At 42.7% G+C, this 26,990-nt stretch overlaps 1 protein-coding gene across 1 annotated transcript in view; it reads left to right on the top strand.

Moving 5' to 3' along the window:
* prpf6 (PRP6 pre-mRNA processing factor 6 homolog (S. cerevisiae)) overlaps positions 1–26,990 on the top strand; it is a 79,096-nt gene that overhangs the window by 38,451 nt on the left and 13,655 nt on the right. The window contains exons 12-18 of the mRNA XM_038803290.1: positions 1,531–1,653; positions 2,939–3,060; positions 4,806–4,944; positions 6,055–6,174; positions 14,631–14,807; positions 15,055–15,188; positions 15,491–15,582. Of these exons, the coding sequence (XP_038659218.1) occupies positions 1,531–1,653; positions 2,939–3,060; positions 4,806–4,944; positions 6,055–6,174; positions 14,631–14,807; positions 15,055–15,188; positions 15,491–15,582 (907 nt within the window). The remainder of the gene's footprint in view (positions 1–1,530; positions 1,654–2,938; positions 3,061–4,805; positions 4,945–6,054; positions 6,175–14,630; positions 14,808–15,054; positions 15,189–15,490; positions 15,583–26,990) is intronic.

The following is a 26,990-nucleotide window of genomic DNA, read 5'->3' as shown; positions in this document are numbered from 1 at the left end:
AGCTGAAAATGAGATGGAGTGTAAATGTAGCAGCCAACCTGACTGGTTCTTTCTTAAAATTGGGGCTATGAGATCATGGGACTATTTCTATTGTAGGTAAATAGTTTTTTTTGTTTTGGGACACTTTTACTGGAATGAATACATGATTAATGTAACATACTACCTGGCATAGTGCTGCTATAGGATTTGAAAGCAGTCATTGTGAGCAGTATTTACATTTTAATTGGTGCTGCATTTCATTTTTTCACACTCTTATACTTGAATGATGGGGAAGTGGGTACAGGCTTCACTCCAGAACTTTAACACACCACCTTCATTGGCATGCAGAGGGAGCACTGCATTAACCAAAGTATCTTTTGGGTGAAATGCAAAACCAAGTCATTGTGTGTCTGGAATAAAAGGTTCTGTGGGACCATTTGAAGCACTGCAGGGGTTTCTCTTTTGTGTGCAGCCCAACTTTCCTTGGTAAATCAGCACCAAAAAATGTGTATTTACCTCTTTGTTTATTGTAGGATAAGGCATAAACGTACATCTATATTCTTCTAGCCAGTTGTAGTGTCAGTGATAGACCGCTGCTGTTAAGTTTTTGACAATCTTCTGATTCTGCACACATTTAATTGGGAAGCTGGTAGTCCAGTAATTGCATTTTTTCTTTGCAGTCCTACTATGTCTTCCCACTTAAAATATGGAAATACGGATGCAGGCTAATTCTATTCCAGTGCTCCACGTGGGGAGGCATGCTTGATGGGTGGTAACTTGTTGAAAGAAGTACACCATTGTGGCTCAGATTTTCTGGCTGTGCTGCCTGCAAGTGTGACTCCCTGCTGGGATTGTGTAATTACTTTTATGGAGTATTTAACATGAGTTGTGCTTTTGAAAGAAAGATTGCACCATACAACAGATAATTACTGAATTTTCTTTATTCAATTTCATCAATCCAACTGTTTGTTTCAGTGGTACATGTCTTCATAGCAGATCATCCATTTACATTTAGTAATTGGAATCTTTAATGCCCGGTCATAGAATAAAGAGGCAGAAACATCTTTTTAAAAAATCTTTAGCAAACGAATAGCAGTAAATTTAGTGCATCTCTGTTGTTTGCTTTTTTCTCTTAAGATATTAAATGTTGGGGAATTTTCAAGGGCACACGTTAAAATACTCTGATATATCAGCACGATCCTACCTTATGTTTTCTACCTGTTCCCTCCAGGATACCTCTTTGCTTGTATGCCAGAAATTTGCAGAGAGAGTTTGCTGTGGAATTCTCTACGAAACTAAAAATAACTTTGGACCCTCATGCTCAACAAATTGGCTTTCTCCTAAGTTTCAGTGTCAAAAATCTGAGTAACTAAATGGGTAGAGGATTGTGTGCCATAAACAATGTTCGAAATAAATATACAAGCACATTTATTGGCAATGTTGTTTGTTTGAAATGCAATTTAATGACAAGTAAATATTCACTATTAAAACCACTTTCGGTTAAGAATTCTTCATCCTACAAAACTGATTCTGTTTATATAATATGAATAGGATGCTGAAGAATGTGATAGAGCAGGAAGTGTTGCTACCTGTCAGGCCATTATTCGTGCAGTTATTGGAATTGGTGTTGAAGAGGAAGACCGGAAGCATGCATGGATGGAGGATGCAGAAAGCGTAAGTGCAGAGAATATTTTTATTGAAAAACTATACCCAAAGCAGCAATTGACCAAATGTGCTACCGAGGAGAACAGGCAAAGTGCTTTTTTCAAGTTACCGTTTCTTTATTGTCCATTATGGTCTACCTTTAATGTACTCAACCCGTTACCAAGTTTACTTTGACATTGTTTTAGCCCCTCGTCAGTTTCTTTGTATCTTGTTGCTCTGTAGCTCTATCTGCTGGATTTCCACATTTCTTTACATTTTTGTAACCCTAATCATTTAGCTTGATACTGTCTCTACTTCAATTGATGACTATGGCCACTTAACTGCACAATTCAAACCTTTGTCTTTTATGTGCATGTGCAGGTGTTTTATCCTTTATTTTTTACTCACTTTATTTTTCGTAACTTCAAAACTTGCCCAATTAAAACCATTCTTTGTAACTGACCCTTCTACCGTATTACCGTAAACTGCTACGGCTGCATAGCAGTGCGGCATCGGTGAATTACACCTTCCTTAGTATATCTAACCCGTATGTCTGGATAATAATTGTGTTTAATCTAAATTTGCTACAGAAAGCTGCTTCAAAGGCCTTGCTCAATTGGTAGCACCTTGCCTCTGAGTCAGAAGGTCATGAGTTCAAGTTCCACTCCAGAAACATGAGCTCAAACAATTAAGCTAACAGTGCAGTACTGGATGGTTTTGGACGAGATGTTAAAACTGAGGCACTGTCTGCTTTCTAAGGTTAGATATGTAAGATCCCATGGCATTTCAATGTGCAAATCGACAGCTATGATTCCTACACTATAAAAGTGCTTTGGGTCATGTGAGGGCTTGAAATGCAGTGGGCTGGATACTCCGGTCCCCCCAGCTGCGTGTCTCAGTGGGGCACCATTCGCCGGCGGCGGGATTCTATCTTCTTGTCAATTTCCCATTGAAGCCACCCCATGTCGGCTGGAAACCCGCAGGTGGGAGTGCGCTGCTGGCGGGAACAGAGAATCCCAACAGCCAGAGAATTCCGGCCCATGTATAATTTTGCAAGTTTTTCTTCCAAGCTGTTGACACAGAAAATAAACTCAGTAGCAAACACCCTGTAATTTACCATTTACCCTGTGACCAAAGTGCCATCAATGCTAAATGCGATCGGAGCATAGCAACTGAAATTGAATTTGTTTCTTCACATTCAGAACAGTTTGAACTTCTAGCTTTATAAACATGTCAATGCCTGTTTGTTTTCCTCTTAGTTATGTGAGATTGTCATTCATTTTACTTCCATGTTTAATTCTGATTCGTTCCTCAGTGCATTTCCCATGGAGCACTTGAATGTGCAAGAGCAATCTATGCACACTCACTCCAAGTCTTCCCAAGCAAAAAGAGTGTATGGTTGAGAGCTGCCTACTTTGAAAAGAATTATGGCACCAGGTATGATTATGGCATTATCATGTCTGGCAAAAATGATCACAAAATGACATTCTTGTATTGCTACAAGAACTTCTGTTTTTTGGGGGATCATTTTATTATTCAGGCATTGGTTTTGGTTGCTAGGAGTAAGCTTCTGTCACAAATCCTGGTTGGAGTAAGTTTAATTACACTTAAAACACCTATAAGTCAGAATTCTGTGTCTCTAAATTTTGCACAAGCACTTAAACATTGTGGTGCAGTTCTTCATCCATAATATTAAATATGGTAGTTTTATCCTAGATGTGTGTCCCACTTCTCATCTCAAGATGGAAATTGGGTTAAATTCAACTGTTTTGTATTTTTCTTCATTTGAATTCTACTTTGAGTAGATTAGACAGGGGAGATAATGGTACCATCAATTCCGACAGTACAGAAGGAGGCCATTCGTCCCATCGAGTTTGCACCAGCCCTCTGAAAGAGGATCCTATCTAGGCCCAATCCCCCACCCTATCCCCATTACCCCATCTAATCTGCACATCTCTGGACACTTGAGGGCAATTTAGGATGGAGTGTAATTTACCTAACCTGCACTACTTTGGACTGTGGGAGGAAACTGCAGCACCTGGAGGAAACTCCACACAGACACGGGGAGAAAGTGCAAATTTCACACAGTCACCCAAGGCCGGAATTGAACCCGGGTCCCTGGCACTGAGGCAGCAGTGTTGACCACTGTGCTGCCCGTAATGTCACTAACTAGCAATCCAAAGTCCCAGGCAAATCTCACCATGGCAGCTGCTGGAATTTAAATTTAAATTCAAATCATATAATTTGGAATGAAAGCTGTTCTCAATAGCAGTGACCTTGACCATTGATTGTTGTAAGAACCCATCTTGGTCGCTGATGCCCTTAGGGTAGGAAATCTGCCTTCCTTACCTGGTATGTGACTCAAGACCCACTGCCCTCTGAAATTATCTAACAAGTCACTTAGTTCAAGGGCAGTTCAGGTTGGGCAACAAAGTGAATAAAGAAAAAAAAATACTAAGTTTAAAAGAAATTTGAAGTTCACATGGGCAGAATTTCAAGTCCTTTGATTAATGGGGGCTAAGTCCAGGACGTGCCTGCAGCTAGAATAATTCTTGCATTCTCTTTTCTCTTTAGCTTGTCTTATTATGCCTATTTCTAAAATCGCCTTAAAGTTGCCTTTGACCCAATTCAATAGCACTCCTGGTGTGTTAATCTCATGTCATGAACCAGGTCGTCTACACTGAAGTACAGTTTGTCACAGCCTTCCAAATTTCCCAGCTGGTTCACCGCCAGGAGCATTGGAAGGAGCCTCTCGCTTCCTTGAACTTAACCGTGGAAGGCATTCTATGTGAACACAGCACCCAAACATTTGTGCCATTTCCTGTGCGCTTGAAATTTTGCCCATCAGCTTTGAGTTTGCAACTGTAAGACCTTTCTGATGAATAATGTGCACTATTTGGGAAAGGACTCGTACTGCAATTATATTTTTGTTAATTTATGTATCTGGACAGTAATAAAGTAAATGTGTGCCAACTCTGTTGTGAAATATCTTGCATGGTGATGGTTGCATAATATTTTGCCTTTTTTTAAAATGTCAAATAAATCTCAAGATGTGAAGCTGTAATGAACTACTGCCAATCATTACACTTGTATCTAGCTTAAATACAACAGATGCTTGCTTGGATTGACCATGAGAGCCATGTTTAATCATAGTTATATGAAATTACCTTATTTTATTTCAGGGAATCTTTGGAGGCCCTTTTACAGAGAGCTGTGGCTCACTGTCCAAAAGCAGAAGTCCTTTGGTTAATGGGGGCTAAGTCCAAATGGTTAGCTGGAGATGTGCCTGCAGCTAGAAGCATTCTCGCACTTGCTTTTCAGGTCTGTATGAATGAAGTTTATGTTCTTTGCTGAGAGTTTGAGACTGTGCTTTGAATTTCCAACTGGCATACATTGTATTCACAACAATAATAGAAAAAGTAAAATACTGTGGCTGCATGTAAAACTGAAAAAGAAACAAAAAGTACTGGAAGATGCAACAGGTCAGGCCGCATCTAGAGAGAGGAACAGATACATTTCAGTTTGGTGATCTTGCATCAAAAGTTGATATAATTCGGTTGCAATAATTTTTCCCAATAGCTTTTACTTTTTTGTCTTTTTTTTCTCCCTCATTCCTCTTTTTCACTTCTCCCATTCCTCTACTGGTATCTTCATTATCCAAACTCCATCTTCCAAGTAGGAATATGGGACAGAGCGGACTTTCTGACTGCTGGCAGAGCTGGAATTGGATCTGTGTTTCATTTTAGTAGCCACCTCGTGGGAGTATACAAGAAATTGTGTAAATTCAGAGATATACAGGTCTTTCTAGCATTGGAGGCATTTTTGATTTGGATGAATAAAAGTTTAATTTTTGTACCTCTGAAGATTATTGCATTGCATAATTTTGATGTATTATACATGCATTAGAGAGCAATAATAAAAATACAGTGGATATCAGGTTGGATTAGTTAGTAGTGCACTTTCAAAGTTAGATGGTATGGGGACAAACTCCCTTCCAGGCCTGGAGCACATAATCTATGTTGCCGCCAGTGAGGTGTCTTTCAGCGAAGACATAAAACTGAGGCTACTTGTGATTCAGCAGGATGCCGAAGGTTCAAAAGCAGAATGTTGTGGTGCTCTGGCCAAGATCCTCTCGCTCTCTCTCTCTCTCTCTCTCTCCTCTCACCCCACCCCCTGCTGCATGCAATCTACACCATTACATGGCTGTGGGGTATTACATTTGTAAAAGTTGATTTTGAATATATAGTAGTCTTACCATTCCATGGCAATTGCATGTAAAGCACTTTGAGCCACTTCAGAAAGATGTATTGAGCATTGGATTAATGGAATTCATTTTGATGTGCCATGAAATACTTCGGTGAAGTTCAACTCAAGTTCAAGTGAAACATTGATTTTGATTTTTTCAGTAAATACATTTTTGTTCTCTAATAGGCTAACCCTAACAGTGAAGAGATTTGGTTGGCTGCAGTTAAGCTGGAGTCTGAGAATAATGAATATGAAAGAGCGCGAAGACTCCTGGCTAAAGCTAGGAGTAGTGCTCCTACTGCAAGAGTAAGTAAACCTAGAGCACTTAAAATTTAAACTTGATATAATCAGTATTGCTTGGGATGGAAGCATCTATGACAAGTGCATAACCTATTTTGTTGCTTTAAATAAATATTGTATAGTATATTTACTAACTTTCAAAACTGGAATTAATTGAATTAAACTCTCTTACATGTATTAAAATCATAATTATATTAATAACTAGGTTACTATTTGGTCAGCTCCAATTCTCTTAACTTTTGCCTAGTATTTTTTCTCCTACAAGGCTTAATTATGCAAGGAAAGAGAAAATGCTGGAAAATCTCAGCAGGTCTGGCAGCATCTGTAGGGAGAGAAAAGAGCTCACGTTTCGAGTCCGATGACTCTTTGTCAAAGCTAACAGACAGAGAAAGTGGGAAATATTTATACTGTGGAGTGAGAATGAAAGATAAGTCACAGCCACAGAAACCAAGGGGAAAGAATGCTAAATGAAGTCCCCAGAGAGAACAAAAGATGTGAAAGGACAAACAGCAGAGAAACTAACATCAGAGGGTGAACTGTAGATGTGGGGGTGGGGAAGGGGGAAGCAAAGAGGAGAAAGGGTAAAGAAAGGTGGATAAGATGAGGGGGGCAGTTAAATAAATATTAAGAAAGACAAGAAAGAAAGAAATGGCAAAGACAATTGAAATGAAATGAGATGAAAACAAATGGGTTGAGGTGGGGTAGAGCTAACCATCTGAAGTTGTTGAATTCAATGTTGATACCGGATCCGAAGCAGTAGCGTGCCTAACCAGAAGATGAGATGTTGTTCCTCCAGTTTGCGTTGAGCTTCACTGGAACATTGCAGCAAGCCAAGGGCAGGCATGGGAGCAAGGTCTTGTGTTAAAATGGCAAGCAACGGGAAGGTCAGGGTCCTGAATGCGCACAGACCGAAGATGCTCGGCAAAGCGATCACCCAGTCTGTTTTTGGTCTTTCCGATATAGAGGAGACCACATTGGGAGCAGCGAATGCAATAGACCAAATTGAAAGAGATGCAAGTGAAACGCTGCTTAACCTGGAATGGGTGTTTTGCGCCTGGGATGTTCAGCATGGAAGAGGTAAAGGGGCAGGTGTTACACCTGCAGTTGCATGGGAAGGTACTGGGTATGGGGCCACAATGAAGGTCATTGCAAAAGTCCTCCTTAATCACCACCTCCCTGCGGCTGAAGAGCTCCTCCTTGAAAACGCCCACTATGGGCACAAAGGACAGGAACTTCACTGTTAGGCAACTACAAGAAAATGCAGAGAACAGCATCAACACTTCTGCATGGCTACCTTGGACCTCACAAAGGCCTTCGACACTGTCAACTGCAAGGGATTATGGAGCGTCCTGCTCCGTTTCGGCTGGCCCCCAAACGTTTGTCACCATTCTCTTCCTGCTCCACAATAACATGCAAGCTGTGGTCCTGACCAATGGGTCCACCACAGACCCAATTCACGTTCTTACTGTGGTCAAGCAAGGGTGTGTTTTCTCTCTCTTCCTTGTTGCGATGCTCCATCTCACCCTCAGCCAACTCCCCACTGGAGTGGACCTAAACTACAGACAAACAGGAATCTGTTCAACCTCGGCACCTGCAGGCCCGCTCCAAGGTCGTTCCATCCTCTATCATTGAACTACATTATGCAGATAATGCTTACGTTTGTGCACACTCCAAGGCTTCGTATGCCTGATGTCAGACTCCAAAACAAGCGCTCCACTGGGAGCTTCAACACGGCAAGCAAACACCAGTAGGGCAGTGGAAACACTTCAAGGAAACCCTTGGTGCCTCCTTGAAAAATGCAACATCCCCACCAACACCTGGGAATCCCTAACCCAAGACGGTCCAAAGTGGAGAAAAAGCATTAAGGAAGGAGCTGAACAACTCGTTTCATCGCTGAAAGAAATCTGAAGTCAAACGTCGCCGGCTAATGGAACGTGTGATAATCCAGGAACCCCACCCACCCGCTCCTCCAAACACTTGCCTACCTGTAACAGAGTCTGAAACATAGGGCGGGGTGCAGATTAGATGGATCGGAACATGTTAAATTGCCCCTCGGGGTTATGGAGATAGGGTGTGGTTTGGGCCGACATATGGTGCTCTTTCAGAGGGTCGATACAGACTTTATGGGCTGAATGGCCCCCTTCTGTAGGATTCTATGACTCTATACCCCTTGACACCTTTAGAGTCTAGAAATCTATTTCCTTCTTAAATATATTCAGTGGCGTGCCCCCACAATCTTCTATGGTGGAGAATTCCACCAGTTTATCACCCTCTTGAGTGAAGAGGTTTCTCTTCACCTCAAATGAAAGAGAAAATGCTGGAAAATCTCAGCAGGTCTGGCAGCATCTGTAGGGAGTAAAGAGAGCTGCAGTTTAGAGTCCAATGACTCTGTCAAAGCTGTTTTGACAAAGAATCATTGGACTTGAAACGTTAGCTCTTTTCTGTCCCTACAGATGCTGCCAGACCTGCTGAGATTTTCCAGCATTTTCTCTATCGTTTCAGATTCCAGCATCCGCAGTAATTGGCTTTTTTCTCTTCACCTCAGTCCGTGACACCTTGTAAGAGTCAGTTCTTGACCCCTGCCAAAGGAAACCACATTCCTGCATCCAGTCCTGTCAGAATTTTATCCATTCCCATTAGATGCCTCCTCATTCTTCTGAATTTCAGTGACTGCATGCCCAGTCAACCCAACCTCTTCTCGTATGAAAATCCTGCCACTCATGAATCAGGCTTGTGAACCTTCGCTGCATTCCCTCTTTGGCAAGTATATCCTTTCTTAGATAAGGAGACCAAAATTGCACATTTTAATCCAGATGTGGTCTCACCAATGACTTGTACAACTGCAGTAATCATCCTTGCTCCTGCACTCAAGTCCTCTTGCAATGAAGGCCAACAGACATTTGCCTTCCCAACTGCTTGCTGTACCTGCATGCTTACTTTGTGATTGGTGTGCAAGAATATCCAGGTCCCCCTTTATTCAATATTTCCTAATCTATCACCATTTAAATAATACTCTGCCATTTTGTTTCTCCATCCGAAGTAGATAACTTCACATTTATCCACATTATACTGCAGCTGCCCTCTATTTACCCACTCACTCAACTTGTCTAAATCAGCTTGAAGCATTTTAGCATCCTCCCCACCACTACTTTCACACCAAGTTTTATGTCATCAACAAACTTGGAAATAGCTAAGGGAGAAGGTAGAGCTGCCGAGTGGTAGTGAGTTCAGGTATCTACAGGTTAGGGACTTTGCACGAAGGGTCTGGAAGGGGTTCCCTAGATTTCCAGGGATACACCCTGCTGGAGCGACTGCTGCTTCCGGATGTGGAAGGGGGGAAGAATTGGGGATATATATATAAGTAGCTGGGGGAGCGGGGAGGCGAGCAGGTGGTGAAGATAAAGGAGAAATGGGAAGCGGAGTTGGGAATGGAGATCAATTGGGGAGTATGGAGTGAGGCACTCTGAAAGGTAAACGGGACCTCCTCTTGTGCAAGAATGAGCCTGATATAATTTAAGGTGGTGCACAGGGTGCATATGACTTGGGCAAGAATGAGTGGGTTATTTCAGGGGATAGCAGATGAGTGTGAGAGGTGTGGGCGGGACCAGCGAATCATGCGCCCATGATTTGGGGTTGTGAAAAATTGGGAAGATTCTGAGCGGGAATGTTCGCGGTCTTAGCCAGGATAGTGGAGGAGGGAGTGGACCCGGACCCTTTAGTGGCGATATTTGGGCTTTCAGAGAAGCCGGAGCTCATGGAGAGGAGGAAGGCCGATGTCATAGCCTTCACCTCTCTGATTGCATGGCGACAAATTTTGCTGGAGTGGCAGGAGGCATTGCCACCGGGGATAGCAGCATGGTTGGGTGACCTGTATGACTCCCTGCAGTTAGAGAAGATTATGAGTTAAGGGGCTCAGCAGGAGGGTTTGAGAAAAGGTGGGGGATGTTTGTGACCATGTTTGAGGAGCTGTTCGTCGCGGGGGTGGATGGGGGGTTTGATGGGGAGGGGGGTTGAAAAGGGAGAAAAATCTGTACAAACTGTATAGTTGATTGTTGGGAAGAATGCTTCCCGGGGTGTTTATTTGCTGTAACCTACTTTGATACAAGTTTGAATAAAATGCGTTTTTTTTAAACTTGGATATATTACTTTTGGTTCCCTCATCCGAATCATTGATCTATATTATGAATAGCTGGGGTCCAAGCACTGATCCTGCAAACTCCACTAAGTCACTGCCTGCCACTTCAAAAAAGACCCATTTATTCCTATTCTCGGCTTCCTGTTTGCTAACCTATTCTCAATCCATGCTAAAATGTAAGCCCCAATTCCATGTGCTTTAATTTTGCACATGTGGGTTTTTATCATAAGCTTTCTGAAAATCCAAATACACTATATCCACTGGTTTACCCTTATCTAGTCGACCAGTTAAAGCCTCAAAAAAACTCTCCGTTTGTCAAACGTGATTTCCCTTTCATAAATCTATGTTGACTTTGTCTAATCCTGTTGATATTTTCTAAGTGTTCTTTTATCGCATCCTTTATAATAGACTCCAGCATATTCTCTATTGATAGGCTAACCAGTCTGTACCATAGAATCCCTTCAGTGCAAAAGGAGGCCATTGCGACTGCACTGACTCTCCGAAAGAGCACTCTACCGAGGTCCACTCCCTCGACCTATCCCCATAACCCCGTGCATTGATCATAGATATAAATTGTCAGGCCCTGGGAATTTATTGGCTTTCAGTCCCATTAATTTTTCCAGCACTATTTTCCTACATTTTTTTCACTAATCGTTTTAGATATTTATAGAAGCTTTGAGAGTCCATTTTTATGTTACTTTCAAGTTTACTTTTGCAGGCAGCACGGTGGCGCTGTGAGTAGCCTCACGGCGCTGAGGTTCCAGGTTCGATCCCGGCTCTGGGTCGGTAAATTCCCAGGGCCTGACAATTTACATCTATGATCAATGCGTGGGGTTATGGGGATAGGTCGAGGGAGTGGGTCACTGTCCGTGTGGTTTGCACATTCTCCCAGTGTTTGCATCGGTTTCACCCCCACAACCCAAAGATGTGGAGGGTAGGTGGATTGACCACACTAAATTGCCCCTTAATTGGAAAAAATGAATTGGGTACTCTAAATTTATTTTTTAAAAGTTTACTCTTGCACTCTATTTTTTCCCCCTTAATCAATCTCTTTGACCTCGGAATTCTGAACTGTTCTCAATCCTCAAACTTGCTACTTTTTCTCGCAACTTTATTTGACTTCTCTATGGATCTAATACTATCTTTAAACTATTTTGTAAGCCATGGTTGGGCTATTTTTCTTGTGTTTTTCTTCTTGTGTTTTTCAACTAGAAAGGAATATACAATTGTTTCAAAGCATACATTCATGCCTTAAATACTAGCCATTGTCTATCCACCGTCATGCAATGAAGTTTGCCAAGTCTATTTTCGCTAACTCACACCTCAAACCTTCATGGTTTCCTTTGTTTAAATGTAGGACCCTAGTTTCAGATCAGACTTCTTCACTTTCCATCCAAATGATGAAGAATTCTATCATGTTATGATCACCTTTCCCTGAAGGGCCTCAAACAACAAGATTATTAATTATAACCTTTCTAATGATACCAAATCTAAGATAGCATGTTGCCTAGTGTTACTGAACTTGCTGGTCTAAAAAACCTTCTTGTACACCCTCCAGGAATTCATCTGCCCAATCGAATTGTAGGTTTGCCCAATCTATATGTAGATTTGAGTCACTGTAAGGACCCTTGATACATGCAACTCTAATTTCCTGTTTAATGCCATCCCCTGCCTTATCACTACTGTTTGGAAGCCTATAAACAACTTTCACTAATGTTTTCCGCCCCTTGTTGCCTCTTAGCTCCACCCAGGCTGATGCTACATCTAGATTTTCTGAGCCGATATCCTCTCTCACTATTGCTCTGATTCCAACCTTAACTAACAAAGCCGCTCCATCTCCTTTCCCTTTTTACGTGTCCTTCCTAAATATCAAATACCCTTGGATATTCAGTTCCCAGCCTTGGACACCATACAGTCATATCTTCATGATCGCAATCAGATTGTCCCCGTGTATACTAATTTGTGTTGTTAATCTGTTTACCTTATTGCAAATGCTCTGTGATTTACGTACAGTGCCTTTAGACTTGTCATTTTAACATTTTTACACTTGGTTTTACACATGTAGGTCGTGTCTTGTCTTTTTAACATTTTTACACTTGGTTTTACACATGTAGGTTGGACTCTTTAATCATCTGAGAATTAATTTATGGTGTGGAAGCAAATCATCCTCGACCCTAAAGAACTATCTAAAAAGAGGGCTCACCACCATCTTCTCGGGCAAATGAGGATGAGCAATAAATGCTGGCTTTGTCAGCAATGTTTGCATCCCAAGAACAATTTTTTTTAAATGTGCAGAATGTTCTGCAGCAACACACCAAGCCTCCTTTGACATCACCTTAAGGCACTACCTAAAGGACAAGATCTGTAGGAGCATTGAAACCTTGGCAGTTGCAAGTCTTGCACAGTCCTGATTTGGGGATATATTACTGTTCCTTCATCATTCTGCAACCCTTTACCTAATTGCACTATAGGAATACGTGCACTGACCACGTGGGTTGCAGCAGTTCAAGAAGGCAGGGCACTGCCACTCACTGGGAAATGAACAATAGATGCTGGCCTTGCTAGCATTGGCCATATTCAGGAACACATTTCTAAATGTTAAAAAGTTGCATTTTCATTTCAAATGTTACAGGCCCTTTATACTTTAGCCCCCTTAATGTAGGGATCAATTTTGCCTTTTGACCCTTTGCACGGTAGCACAGTGGTTAACACATTTGCGTCACAGCTCCAGGGTCCCAGGTTCAATTCCCAGCTTGGGTCACTGTCTATGCGGAATCTGCACGTTCTCCCTGTGTCTGCGTGGGTTTCCTCCGGGTGCTCCGGTTTCCTCCCACAGTCCAAAGATGTGCAGGTTAGGTGGATTGGCCATACTGAATTGCCCATAATGTTCAAAAAAGGTTAGGGGGGTTACTGGGTTGTTGGAATAGGGTGGAGGTGTGTGCTTGGGTGGGTTGGTCTTTCCGGTGCGGACTCGATGGGCCAAATGGTCTCCTTCTGCACTGTAAATTCTATGTCTATGACTCCATGCAATAATTCAACATTTTCCTGTAACACAGACTCAAAAATTGAAGCAACTGCATTAAGTTTCACCTAAGGTTTGATACAAATGTAAGATCCTGTCTTTAGATTTAACTAATCATTCAAACATTTCATTTGCTTTCTTTCAGTGCTTGGCAACACCAAGCCAACAGTTTTAACTGCCTAGTCACAGACATTTGTGGCTTTTTTCTGTTTTATTTCAAGCACAATGCCATGTCATCCAAGCTCTTCATTCATATGCCTATTTTGTGGCATTATAGCTATGTGTTGAGCAAGAACACTCTGTCCACTTAACCAAACCAATCCAATCCAGATAGGAGGTTAACATCATCATCTCCTGCACTCCATTTGTGATTCAAACTGCTCAATGTTCCATCCTCAAATAACTGTATTAACTTATAAAGAGCAGTAACCCCAAATGTGGGAGGAATTTTCTTTTTTTTTAAACCGAGTTTAGCTAAAAGCTGATTCTGAAAGCCATTTCTAATTCACTCGGAAGCCGTTTATAATTCAATTAAGAAGCTCAAGATTGAAGAATGGCATATTTGCTTAAACCTACCCAAACTACAGTATCGTTCAAGGAGTAGCAATTTATTTAATAATTGATTTGTTTTTTTTTGTTTAAGTATTGACTCTATTGTGGCATAGACTGGGATAATCTTCACCATTGTCTCTGCTGAAAGCAGTGGATTTAGCTAAGCAAGTGTCAAACTTAATATCACTCTGTGTGATGTATTTTGGCTATTATGCATCAGGGAAGCTAATTTAAAGTTTCTGCCAGTCTGCCTGTTCTGATTTTTAAAAATGGGAAATGTGAAATATAAATGGAAAGTACTGGAAATACAAATGTTTGAAATGAGACCGTTTTGAGCTTTTACAGGTCACAGCTCTTTGCAGATGCTGATGGACTTCCTGTATATTTCCAGTATTCTCTGATCTTGTTTGTGACCTGACATGCTGCTTGTTGAAACTTGTTTGGATACTTAACTGGTGTAACAATCAAGTGCAATTGATTTTAATGCACAATTTCCTTTGAATCAGAAATAACTACCTTCACTAACATTTTGCTATTATCCAATGACAACTTAGTTCCATCCATTTCTCGCCCACCCAACAAAAATGGGGGTAGAGATTGGGAAATATATTTTAATGGGAGAGTACAGATGAATGTAATTACGGCCTGTATTACATTAGTCTCTTATTGGCAAGTATATGGAATTTATTATTCAAATCTTTGCTGCCCCACTCCAGGTAAAGTAGCAATTAATGTTTCTCTTCTGTGGTATAGGTATTCATGAAATCTGTGAAATTAGAGTGGGTGTTGGGAGACATAACTCGAGCTCGGGAGTTGTGTGATGAAGCACTGAAACATTATGAAGACTTCCCAAAACTATGGATGATGAAGGGTCAAATTGAAGACCAAGTTGAAAATATAGAGAAAGCCCGGGAGTCTTACAACCAAGGGGTATGTACGTTTTGTGACTGTTAAATGTACAATGATCTAACAGATTGTGAGCATTTAAAGAAAATCTCTAACTACATAAACAGATGCAATTCGCTGCTTCCCTTTTTCTTAACTCCCAAGTCATACATAAACCGACTCTCCCTTAGAAATAATTTTCTATAAATTTTGCTAATGTAATCTGACACTGCTTCTATATAGATATTATGTTCCATTAAATTGTTTTGTATTGCCTATTTTGTCTGAACAGTTAAAGAAATGTCCACATTCCAGTCCCCTTTGGTTGCTTCTATCCAGACTTGAAGAGAAAGCTGGTAATCTTACAAGAGCAAGAGCCATTTTAGAAAAAGCACGGCTGAAAAATCCACAAAATCCGGAATTATGGTAGGAGGAAAAAACATGCAATGCTTTAATTAGTAACATACTGCATTACAATTAGCAAGTGCCTGTGAGAAATATACACATGTTTTGAGAAAAAGGCACATGAAATCCTTTATAATTGTTTCTTTTAATAAAGTTCAGATGAAAGCAGGGCACACACAGACTTGCTTGACCAATAAAATCACATCTGCTTCTCTGACTAAGTGTTGCGGATTGCTCCATTCATTTCATTTACTTAAAGTAGCTTTTGATTTTTTGGATGTTTAGTATACTGAAATAATTTGCAAATTTCTGTTACGCATCAGGTTGGAATCTGTAAGACTGGAATATAGGGCTGGACTGAAAAATATTTCCAATACATTAATGGCAAAGGCTCTTCAAGAATGTTCCAGTTCTGGTGAGTTCATTTCAAATATTTCAGTTATAAAGCAGACAAACTGCTCGGTACTTCCATTTACTTACCAAAGCTTGCATTCAAATTGGTCACCTTTTGGTATTTAAGGATTTTTTTTCTCGACTTAACAAATTCATATAACATACATCAGAGACCAAAAAACAGCTTGCTGCTTAAATAATTGACATAGCTGTTGAATTCAATGAGAACTAAATTTGGATAGTCCCCAAAACGTGGTCCCCCACCCCCTATCAGTTCAATTGAAGAATTGCACAACATGGGGGAGGGTGGACTTCCGAGTTTTCAGAACTGCACTGGAGGTCTTGGTTGAGGAGGTGGAAAGTAAGAGACATTTCCTGAAGGAGGCCCTCTGGATGTGCTGCAAAGACAGTGGAGACAGGTAACTGTGGCGGTCAATGCCAAGTGTTACGCAGCGGCGACCTAGATGCTGTACTGCAAGAAGGCCAGTGATCTCATTTGGTGATCATAGTAAATAGATCACATGCCATATCCTACTTCCTGCACCACTAGCCCCTGATATTGCTCAATGCATCACATCTCTATCACTCGCCACCAATCTCAATCACAACTCACATTTAGCGGTCATAAGCTTTTCCTTGTGTGCTTAGCTTGCTGCAAGCCTTTTACCCACATCTCAAACCTTATAAGTGCTTCCTGCGAGGCGGCACAGTGGTTAGCAATGCTGCCTATGGCGCTGCGGACCCGGGTTCGAATCCTGGCCCTGGGTCACTGTGTGGAATTTGCATATTCTCCCCATGTCTGTGGGTTTTACCCCCACAACCCAAAACATGTGCAGGGTAGGTGGATTGGCCATGCTAAATTTCCCCTTAATTGGAAAAAAAATAATTGGGTACTCTAAATTTATATTTTAAAAAGTGCTGCCTGCTGATCACCCGTGACAATACATTAATGGCAAAGGCTCTTCAAGAATGTACCAGTTCTGGTGAGTTCATTTCAGATATTTCAGTTATAAAGCAGACAAACTGCTTGGTACTTCCATTTCACCCAATCCATTCCACATCACCCAAGCCATTGCACCATAGTCATCGTTGGACTTTGGTTTCCTGAAGGACAAGGTGTCACACAAGCCGAGCAGCAGGAGCCAACCAGGGTAGGGGTTGGGAACTGAGACGTCTGGATGTCCTGACACCTGTGAAGAAACAACTGCTAGCCATTATTGAGATGCATGTTGCTGAGTCCATGGCCAGTGATGATTATGTCATGCAGGCATACAAAATAGCCACTGAAGTAGGCCATTTGGTCCCTTGAGCCTGTTTCACCATTCAATAAGATTATGGCTGACCTGTTAATGTTTCCAGTTCTACATTCTCATTTACAACTGATAAACTTTGGATCCCTTGTGTGGCACAAATTTATCTACTTCCGCCTTATAAATATTCAGTTACCCTCCATCCGCTGCCTACTGAGGCAGAGAGTTCCAAAGTCACACAGCCCTCTGAGGGAAAAAGTTCTTCTAATTTCTGACCTAAAAGGGTCCCCTAATTTTAAAACTGTGCCCCCTTGTTCTGGACGCGCCCACAAGACGGGACATTCTTTCCATATCCATCTTGTCACGATCATTCAGGATCTTACATACTTCAATTAATTCACCTCTCACTCTTCCAAACTCTCGTGGAAACAGACCCAGCCCCTCCAACCTTTCCTCAAAAGACAATCTGTTCATTCCAGGTATCAATCTGGTAACCCTTCTCTGAACCACAACGCATTTCCATCCTTCCTTAAATAAGAAGACCAAATCTGCACACAGTATTCGAGATGTGGTCTTGCCCTGTAAAACTGAAGCATAACATCCTTACTTTCATGTTCAATTCCTCTCTGAATAAAGGAGAACATTCACTTAGTCTTCTTGATTACCCACTCTACCTGTATACTTTTTGTGGCTGCACTATCTAGTACCTAATCCTTCGCCCACACACTCAAAGGTGTAAGCATACACCTCTTATTTTCCCACCCCTTTGATCCCTGCATCACAGCATTACCTTTGTGTCTTTTTTGCTTCCGACACCTAAGAGTGTAACCTGAACACAGTGGCAAAACACCCAAAAAGGGAATTATGATAAAGATACAATGCCACCACTTTATGCTCAGCCATCAGCTCAGATACTGGAACGGCATGTACCTTAGACAGAAACTGCACATAATGAACCACAAGGCTCAGCTGAGCAACAACCAGAGCAGGGTACAAAGATGGTGCAGGTGCCAAATTGCCAGAAGTCAATGATGTGAATTCACTGAAGAAAACTCAGATGAGTACTTAATAGGACATCCTGCAGAAGAATGCCAACAGTATGCATAACAAAATGCCTGGTGCATTGGGAAGCCTGTCGTCAATGTCCAGGGGCATGGAGCAGTCAGCACCAACATGGCAAAAGACTTTGAGCCCATCCTTTTCCAGATGGAGGTGGTGGCCAATTCCATTCACATACTTGTGTGAAATCCAATGTTACAGCATCAGCTGTGCCAGCACAGACGGCTTTCATCATAGTTGTGATTACAGTGTACAAAAAGTGTGTCACAACAGCACAAGCGATCTGTTGTCAAACCGGTTAATAGAATTGCCGAGGCACCGCACCAGAGGAAATAGTCGTGGCTCTATGGGATAGAAACCTGCTGTTTTTTCTCAGGAAGACCATAATTATCCTCGTATTCCACCAGTCATCATCTATTGCCTGCTAGCCAACCAACCTAGACTGCTGACACCTAAGCTGAGATGTTGCAGTCTGCATGTGGGCCTTCTGAGACTGCAGCTGCTCAAGGTTCCAGGATCCATTCCAAAGCCATCTGCAGTCTTCGCTAGTGGAAATCCGCAGCTTCCCACCAGCATGCTGCAGACACTAGGAGAGCAGTGTGTGAGGGTGTCCATTAGGAAAGGAAAAGGCACATATGATGGGCATTAAAATAGCGCACACGAGAGATTAGTTGATTTTTGTATACAAAATGACATGATTTCATAAATTTGGTTTGGAGTATTTTATTTATTTTTGCATTGTGGCCAGGCAGATGCTATGAGGCACCTCAATGACAGGGAAGGTAATATGTGGGATTGTTGGTAAGTGGGGTGTTGAAGCTGTGTTTCTGTTATCACAGTTAGTTGTGTCATGGACAACCCAGTCAGAAAAGGGCCATTTTAATAGCCTCATCCGTTCCTGTTTTTCATCTTCCCTCTTGCTCTCAGTGGCTCGCTGCACGATTGGTTGCAAGGGCCATCCCCTCATGATGGCAAGGCTGCATAGCATGTAACACACATTCCTGAATTTGGCACCCATTCTGCCAAGCGCAGGCTCCTCCAGATTGGTCTGGGCAGTTGAAGCATTGGATCAGCATGCAGTTATCTGTATTTGTTACATTTTGTGTGGTCGTATGACTTTCAGCCTTTAAAGAACCAAGTGTGCAAAAGTTAATTGCCAGTCACTGGAATACTGTCTACTAAGGCATCACGGTAGCAAAAGTGGATAGCACTGTGGCTTCACAGCGCCAGGGTCCCAGGTTCAATTCCCCGCTGGGTCACTGTCTGTGCGGAGTCTGTACGTTCTCCCCAAGTCTATGTGGGTGTCCTCCGGGTGCTCCAGCTTCATCCCACAGTCCAAAGACGTGCAGGTTAGGTGGATTGGCCATGATAAATTGTCCTTCGTGACCAAAAAGGGTAGATGGGGTTATTGGGTTACGGGGATAAGGTGGAAGTGAGGGCTTAAGTGGGTCAGTGCAGACTCGATGGGCCGAATGGCCTCCTGCACTGTATGTTCTGTGTAAGAGGTTGCAATTGTGGCTGCATCAGGTGGCAGACTTCAGGTGACATCCTTACTGAAGTGCAGACATCATATGCATTGTTCCTGGTTGAGATTCAGGTAAGAAAGGTGTTCCTTGAACAGATGAGACCTGCTCAGAGTCCCACTTCTCTCCTCCACCTCTCTGTTCCATGAGCTTGTCCTAATCTGCATGATTTCTGTTCATTCATCCAAATCATGGTGTTTTCCAAGGGAATGCCTGTTTATGCACCCATATCTGGGAGCAACTGGTTTGTGCAGAAGCTTTGAAGTCCTTCACCTGCCACACCAGTTCCTGTAATGTTTGCAAAATGAAACATCAATAGAAAGTGCCAAGCATTGATAGAATTGTTGTAACGGTCAAAATAAATCAACCAGCCCCGAACCTTTTAAGTAGTTAGGCACTTTAAATAGCACTGGTTGGGAATCCTTCCTGCTGCTGAATTCATGTTCTACTGTGAGAAGGACTTGTGTACATTAGTATTAGTAAAGAAATACTACTGGAGAAATTAATGGAACTAAAAGCTAGGAATTCCTTGGACATGATGGCTTACACCTTGGTGTTTTAACAGAGATATTGTATGCAATGTTTTTTAAATCACAGAATTCCCTAGATTCTAGAATGATCTTTCTGGAATGGAAGGTAGCAAATGCAACCCTAGTGTTCAAGAATGGAGGAAGAGAGAAAATAGGGAACTATACACTAATTAGCCTGACACCATTAATAGGAAAATGCTAAAATCTATAGTTATAATTATAGGACAGTTGAATTTTGTTAGGCCATTTGGTTACACAGTGGTTAGCACTGTTGCTTTACAGCGCCAGGAACTCGGGTTCAATTCCTGGCTTGGGTCGCTCTGTGCGAAGTGTGCACAATCTCCCCGTGTCTGCATGGGTTTCGTCTGGGTGCTCCGGTTTTCCTCCGTGTAACCCGAACAAGCGCAGGAGTGTGACGACTAGGAGATTTTCACAATAACTTCATTGAAGTGTTAATGTAAGCCTACCTGTGACACTAATAAAAATTATAATGCATTTTTTGTAACTGGTACATGTAGCTGATAGTTCGAACAAGGTGAACCAGTGGGTCTGTATTTAGATTTTCATTTAGATTAACATTTGATATGTTGCTGCACAAGAGGTTAATAGGGCTCATGGCACTGGGATATTAGCTTGGATTTAGAGTTGTTTAATGGACAGAAACACTAGTGGAGTAAAGCTGGTTTCATTGCTTGGGCCTCAGCTATTTATAATCTACATTTGTGACTTGGATAAGGGAACCAAGTGTATTGATGATACAAACTTAGGTGTGAAAATAAGCTGTGAGGAGGAAGCAGAGCAATTGCAAAAATATTTAGATCGGTTAAGTGAGGGGGCAAAAATCTGGCAGATGAAGTGGAAAAATGTGACATTAAAAGGCAGTGTGTCTGTAGTTGTTGTGGTTATCATGTTTGCTTCAGATGCAGAAGGTCCCCAGATTCAAAAGCACTTTGATACAAGAAGTAAAAAGCAGATATTTTTTGTATGGTGTGAGACTGGAAAATGTCATTCAGAAGGACCTCTGTATCCCTCTACACAACATACATAGTTCACATACAGGCAGAGCAAGCAATTAGCAAATAATGTACTGACTTTTATTTCAAAGGGATTCGAGTGTAAGAGCAAAGAAGCTTTGCTACAATTGTATCGAACCTTGTGTGCATTTTTGCTCACTTTACTTCAGGGCAGATATATTTGCCTGAGAGTGCAACAAAGGTTCACTGGATTGGTTTCTGGGAGCATGACATTGTTCTGTGAGGAATATTTCCTAGATTTTAGTCCAATTAGGTGATCTAGCTGAAATGTAAAGTTCGACCGAGCTTGACAGTTTAGATGCTGCGAGAATTGGATGGGGTGTCTAGAATTAGAGGTCTCGGTCTCCAGAAAAAGTGATCAGCTATTTAGAACATACAGGGCCGGCTCAAGGCACCGGCAACTCGGGCAGTCGCCCGGGGCGCCATGTGCTAGGGGGCGCCAGACTCGGGTCCCGCGCATGCGCAGTTGGGCCGGTGCCAACCAGCGCATGCGCGGTGGCCGCCCTCCCCCGCTGTGGCCGCCCTCCCCCAGGGGAATGGGACAGTTCAGCGCCGACGTTTCAGCGCCTGGACGTTTCAGCGTCAAAAATTTCAGCGCTGCCGTTTCAGCGCCAAAAATTTCAGCTGGCCAGCGCTCATTCATTCACAGGTCACTTTACAAGCGCAACGAGATTAACAGGGGAGCCAAAAAGCTGCAGTGCAAAGGTGGTGACACAGGTATACTTAGTTATAACACTTAGTTATTTGGCCTTTTTTTGGAGTTTTATTACTGTGTGCTAAGTGGTGTGCAGAACCCAGATACAGAAGCCTCACCCCCAAGGTCTGCTTAAATGTCATGTCTGAAGCTTTTAAAATTTGCTTCTCTTTAAACATGGGGATAAAAATCCCATGCTCTTTAAACATAGGGGAGAAAAAGCTGAAACTGTCAGTGAGAGTTTTGAAAAACCCTCCGTTGAACTACATGTCATCTGGTGTAGGTTAGAAAACAATTTACCATCTGCTCATGCGGTTTCAATAATCAATAATCAATTATCACTCCCCCCAAGGACTATTATTATGACTGCATCCCGCTCCTTTCATTCTTTTCATCTCTCTTGAGGGTGTTATTTCTAATCATGGTGCACTCTGTTGGTCGGGTTAGTTTCCCGGGGTCCCCCTGGCTGGGGCTGGAGTGATTATCCTTTTCCTCTTAATATGAATGGGGACAGTACATTTTCCCTGCTGGGACGGGAGAGATTTGGATGGGGTGCAGGTCCAATGATATGGCCAGTATCCTGTTGTCCCTGGGTACTTGGGATGTTCCTTCTGGAGGATGCTTATGAGGGGCAGTTCCCCAAGGTCTTGTTTTTCCTGCTGTATGATTTTTTTTTTCTGGTGCTGAAATGTCCTGTCGCTGAAAAGTCCTGGCGCTGAAACGGCAGCGCTGAAGCGGCGGCGCTGAAACGTACCACACCCCTCCCCCAGGGCGGCATCCCTCCCTCGGGTCCGCCCCCCTCCCAGGCCCCGCCCCCCCCCCTCCCCAAGGGCGCCGAAGTTCAGCTTGCCCGGGGCGCCAGCAACCCTAGGGCCGGCGCTGAGAACATAGAACATACAGTGCGGAAGAAAGCCATTCGGCACATCGAGTCTGCACCGACCCACTTAAGTCCTCACTTCCACCCTATCCCCGTAACCCAATAACCCCTCCTAACCTTTTTGGTCACTAAGGGCAATTCATCATGGCCAATCCACCTAACCTGCACGTCTTTGGACTATGGGAGGAAACCGGAGCACCCGGAGGAAACACACGCAGACACGGGGAGAACGTGCAGACTCCGCACAGGCAGTGACCCAGCGGGGAATCGAACCTGGGATCCTGTCGCTGTGAAGCCACAATGCTGTCACTTGTGCTGCCTGAATAGAGCGAGGTTTCCCAATCACAGTTTGTGAATCTTTGGAATTCCTTATTCCAGAGTGGTATGAGTGCACTATCATTGAGTATATTCAAGTCACCTTGTATTTAGAAAATAGTGGGCTTTGCAGCTTTTCAGCGCTGCTCCAGTTTGGACGAGTAAGTAATAGCAGTGATCTTTGATTTCCGTTCAACATTGAGCATTTGAAATGATGTCTTGTCAAAAAGCCCCCCAGTTAAAACTGTTTAAAAGTAGCTGTCCCAGCTGGTTGCACAATGTGCGGAAAGACTTCAAAATTTGACTGCAGCAAAGCAAATAAAATTCTCTCTCCCTTTGTGAGCACCGTCATTGACCAAACGTTGCTAGTCATGGCCTATGCCATGATATCATTGTGGGGCAAGGCATAGAGGTACACAGCAGGAATTGCCTCGGCCTGTACTGGGGTTGAACCCACAGTGTTGGCATTACTTTGCACAGTAGCCTAACTACAGTAGCCCTACTGAGCTAATTGACCGTGAAAATGAGATTCTAAATGCAGGAAATGGTAGCATGTTTTTAAGTAAAGATGCATTAATTCACAATTTACACAGTATGAAGGTTCGAGTTTTAGTCATCGCAATAATTAGATTTTTTGGGGGAAATACAAACAATGTTCCTCATGAATTAATTTAGTTTATATTTCCGCCAGTATTTGTGCTTCCCTGTTTGGTAATTTTGTCCACTTTGCCTTGTCATTAAGTAGTACGGCTGGTTACACCCAAGTGCATTCTAAATGGTTTTCTTTCCTTTTCTCTGGGAAATTGGTTTACTTTTCCTGCGTGTAATTCAATACGAGTGAAGCAAGGTATTTATGGTGATCAATCAAAAATCTCTGTCACATTCAAAAGGTTGTACAGGTAGCGACCCATTTGGGGCTTCTAAGGTGGAGGCCAATTTTTATTTAACTTGATGCTTAGAAAGCAAAAACCTGTCAACGGGTGAGTATTTTGTTTTTTAAAAAATTGGTGGCTAAACATTTGTTCATGTTTAAAATTGATTTCTCTGAATGCTGCAATTTCGGTTTAGTTGGTGAATTAATTGATTAAGATTAAACCCTGGCGGCATCATGGCGCAGTGGTTAGAACTGCTGCCTCACGGCGCCAAGGACCCGGGTTTGATCCTGGCCCCGGGTCACTGTCCGTGTGGAGTTTTCACATTCTCCCTGTGTCTGTGTGGGTCTCACCCCCACAATCCAAAGATGTGCAGGATTGTGGGGGCTTGCAATGTAACTCACTTGTGCATGCTAGAGATTACGTATATTCATATGCATATGCAGAGACTTGCCCTTTGCCGACAAGAGGAACATATCCAGGCATTGTGCCTTAACAAAACTGTCGGGGGACAATGGTTTCCTGGTGCATTTTCCAGGGCAATGCTTCGGCCAATCAATCCGAGTCGACTTGCCAACCAGTTAACACCCTTTTCTCATACAGTATAAATTTTTGGTCCCTTTAACATTTGGTATTCTTGCACCTATCGTAGGATAGCTTCATGTTCTGTACTAAAAAATTAATAAAGATGGGGTTGAGAGAGAACATAAGAGACGGAGAAAAAGCTTCTTATTTTTAAAAAATTCAATAATATTTGAAAGAATGAAACTTGAGACTTGTAAAAGTTAATTTTCAGTAGCAGCAATTAAGGTTTATCCCGCCATTAAAAGTTCACTTACACTGGAATAGACAAAACCTATCTTTTTTTGGCGAGTTTAGTGGGTATAGTTCACGTAAGTACAGCAATCTGATGCCATTTCATGTATTTGAATGCTGACTTTCTCAGTGACATACTAGTATCACTTAGCTTCTGGAACAGCATAGTAACTCTTGAAAGCACCTTCTGGATTTTTTGTGTTTAACCGCATGTATGCATTCACTAGAGGTTGCTGCCCACTTTTACTTAAATGATTGTGTGAACACTGATGCACCATTGTTTCAGTCACAAAATTTAACCTATTATGCAGATCATGTTATTCTTTGACAGTTTGTATATTTCTATACTGTACGTTCAGTTTCACCAGTAGTGTCTCCTGTTAGTACCACCAGCCATTGGCGTGTTGGAAGGATTTTCAGGTTGGTACTCGACCTTTTGGCTGCGCTATGAACTTTTGCCATCAAGTCCTGGGGTGCGACTCAGACCCAGAGTTTCTGGTTCCGAGGTAGGGGTGCTACCCCACTGATGTTCCATTCGACATACTGACAGAGTAACTTCAAGGCTGTGTATTGACACAAATTTGACTTCTAATGCTTTGTACAGAGCACAAATGGAACAATGCTTATATTGAGATTCATTCCTGCATCAGTGTGTTGACTGATGTATTGCTTGGATTGATCTTGTGGAATCCTGCAAGGTAGTCCTTGATAGATGTCTCAAAGATTTTAATTATAAGCGCCGCACAAATTGTCTTAGAGGTCTTTTTTTTTTATAAATGTTTTTATTCAGTTTTCATATTTTATATTGAACAAATTACAAATTGTTAGGAGAGAAAAAAAAACAAAAAAAACAAACAAACACGCAAAAATTAACATACATATTTACAGGTAAGCATCTTCGTAGTAGTAACTGCGCCCCCCCCCCCCCCCCCCCCCCTCAACATGTTTATTTAGTTTGGTTTTGGGCCTTAGCTAGCCATCGAACCCCCGTACCGAACCTGTAGCCCCCCCCCCCCCCCCTCCCATTACCTTCCCCCGACTATTCTTCCTCTTGTACATTGGCCACAAACAGGTCCCGGAACAGCTGCATGAACGGCCCCCACGCTCCGCGGAAGCCGCCGTCCGACCCCCGGATGGCAAACCCGACCCCCTCCACCCGGAGTCTTAGAGGTCTTGATAAGACCTCTCAGAAAAATCTCTCCCGAGCAGGGGTTCAGCATTAGCGGAAGGGGGACGGGTGGACTACCTGCCCGTGGCCAAATTTAGGCCCTTTATATGTAGCCTGGCATATTTAATTCTATGGACTATTGGTCAGTGAAAGGTGCAGTGCCTCATTCCCAAGTGTCCCTGTGCCAATTAAAGTACCTGCGAGCCACACCATCCCCACAGTTTTACCTCCTTGCATCCACTCTGCAGCTTTGTCCCACTGCCCTTCCCAACATGTCTTCCCTCACTGCGACCTGGTAACCCAGATGCCCTCTGATCCTTATGTCTGCAGGCATCCATGATTACTTTTCCTCCTGGGCCTCCTGAAATAGTAGCCATGATGTGGAGACCTCTTCCTCATCTGAGGAAGGAGCTGCGCTCCGAAAGCTCGTGTTTGAATCAAACCTCTTGGACTTTAACCTGGTGTTGTAAGACTTCTTACTGTCCTGAAATAGTGGCATTGACCATTATGCTGATTGGCTGACAGCTCTGATCCAGCACTTCTTCCTGGAGCCAGACTGAAGTCCCACCTCCAAATTAAAAGGCCAGTTCCCAAAAAAATTTAAAGTGCAGCAAGCCAGAGATGGACCCACCACTGAAATTGAACCTCTGCCTGCTCTTGACATATATAGAACATAGAACAGTACAGCACAGAACAGGCCCTTCGGCCCTCGATGTTGTGCCGAGCCATGATCACCCTACTCAAACCCACGTATCCACCCTATACCCGTAACCCAACAACTCCCCCCTTAACCTTACTTTTTAGGACACTACGGGCAATTTAGCATGGCCAATCCACCTAACCCGCACATCATTGGACTGTGGGAGGAAACCGGAGCACCCGGAGGAAACCCACGCACACTCGGGGAGAACGTGCAGAATCCGCACAGACAGTGACCCAGCCGGGAATCGAACCTGGGACCCTGGAGCTGTGAAGCATTTATGCTAACCACCATGCTACCGTGCTGCCCCTAATATAGTCCAGCATTATGTACTTATGATGCTTCATGGAAGTGGTAGTTTCTTTGCATTTTATGCAGAACAGAGCAGCACACAGAATTTATTGTAACAGTCCATTACATGTATACCTTAAGGCAGAATTTTTTAGGTTGAGGCACAATTGGAAAAAATTTTATATGTTTGCAAAATGTTACATAATTATTGTAACAATTATGTTAAAATTGAGCTAGAGGAAGGGAGGCTTTATAGCGACCTTGATGTTGACAATGGGCTTTTGAGCTCGGCACTGCCAAG

Source organism: Scyliorhinus canicula, chromosome 7 (genome assembly GCF_902713615.1).
Source record: "Scyliorhinus canicula chromosome 7, sScyCan1.1, whole genome shotgun sequence".
In the NCBI taxonomy this organism is placed as follows: Eukaryota; Metazoa; Chordata; class Chondrichthyes; order Carcharhiniformes; family Scyliorhinidae; genus Scyliorhinus; species Scyliorhinus canicula.
This window is presented reverse-complemented; position numbering and strand designations above follow the sequence as displayed.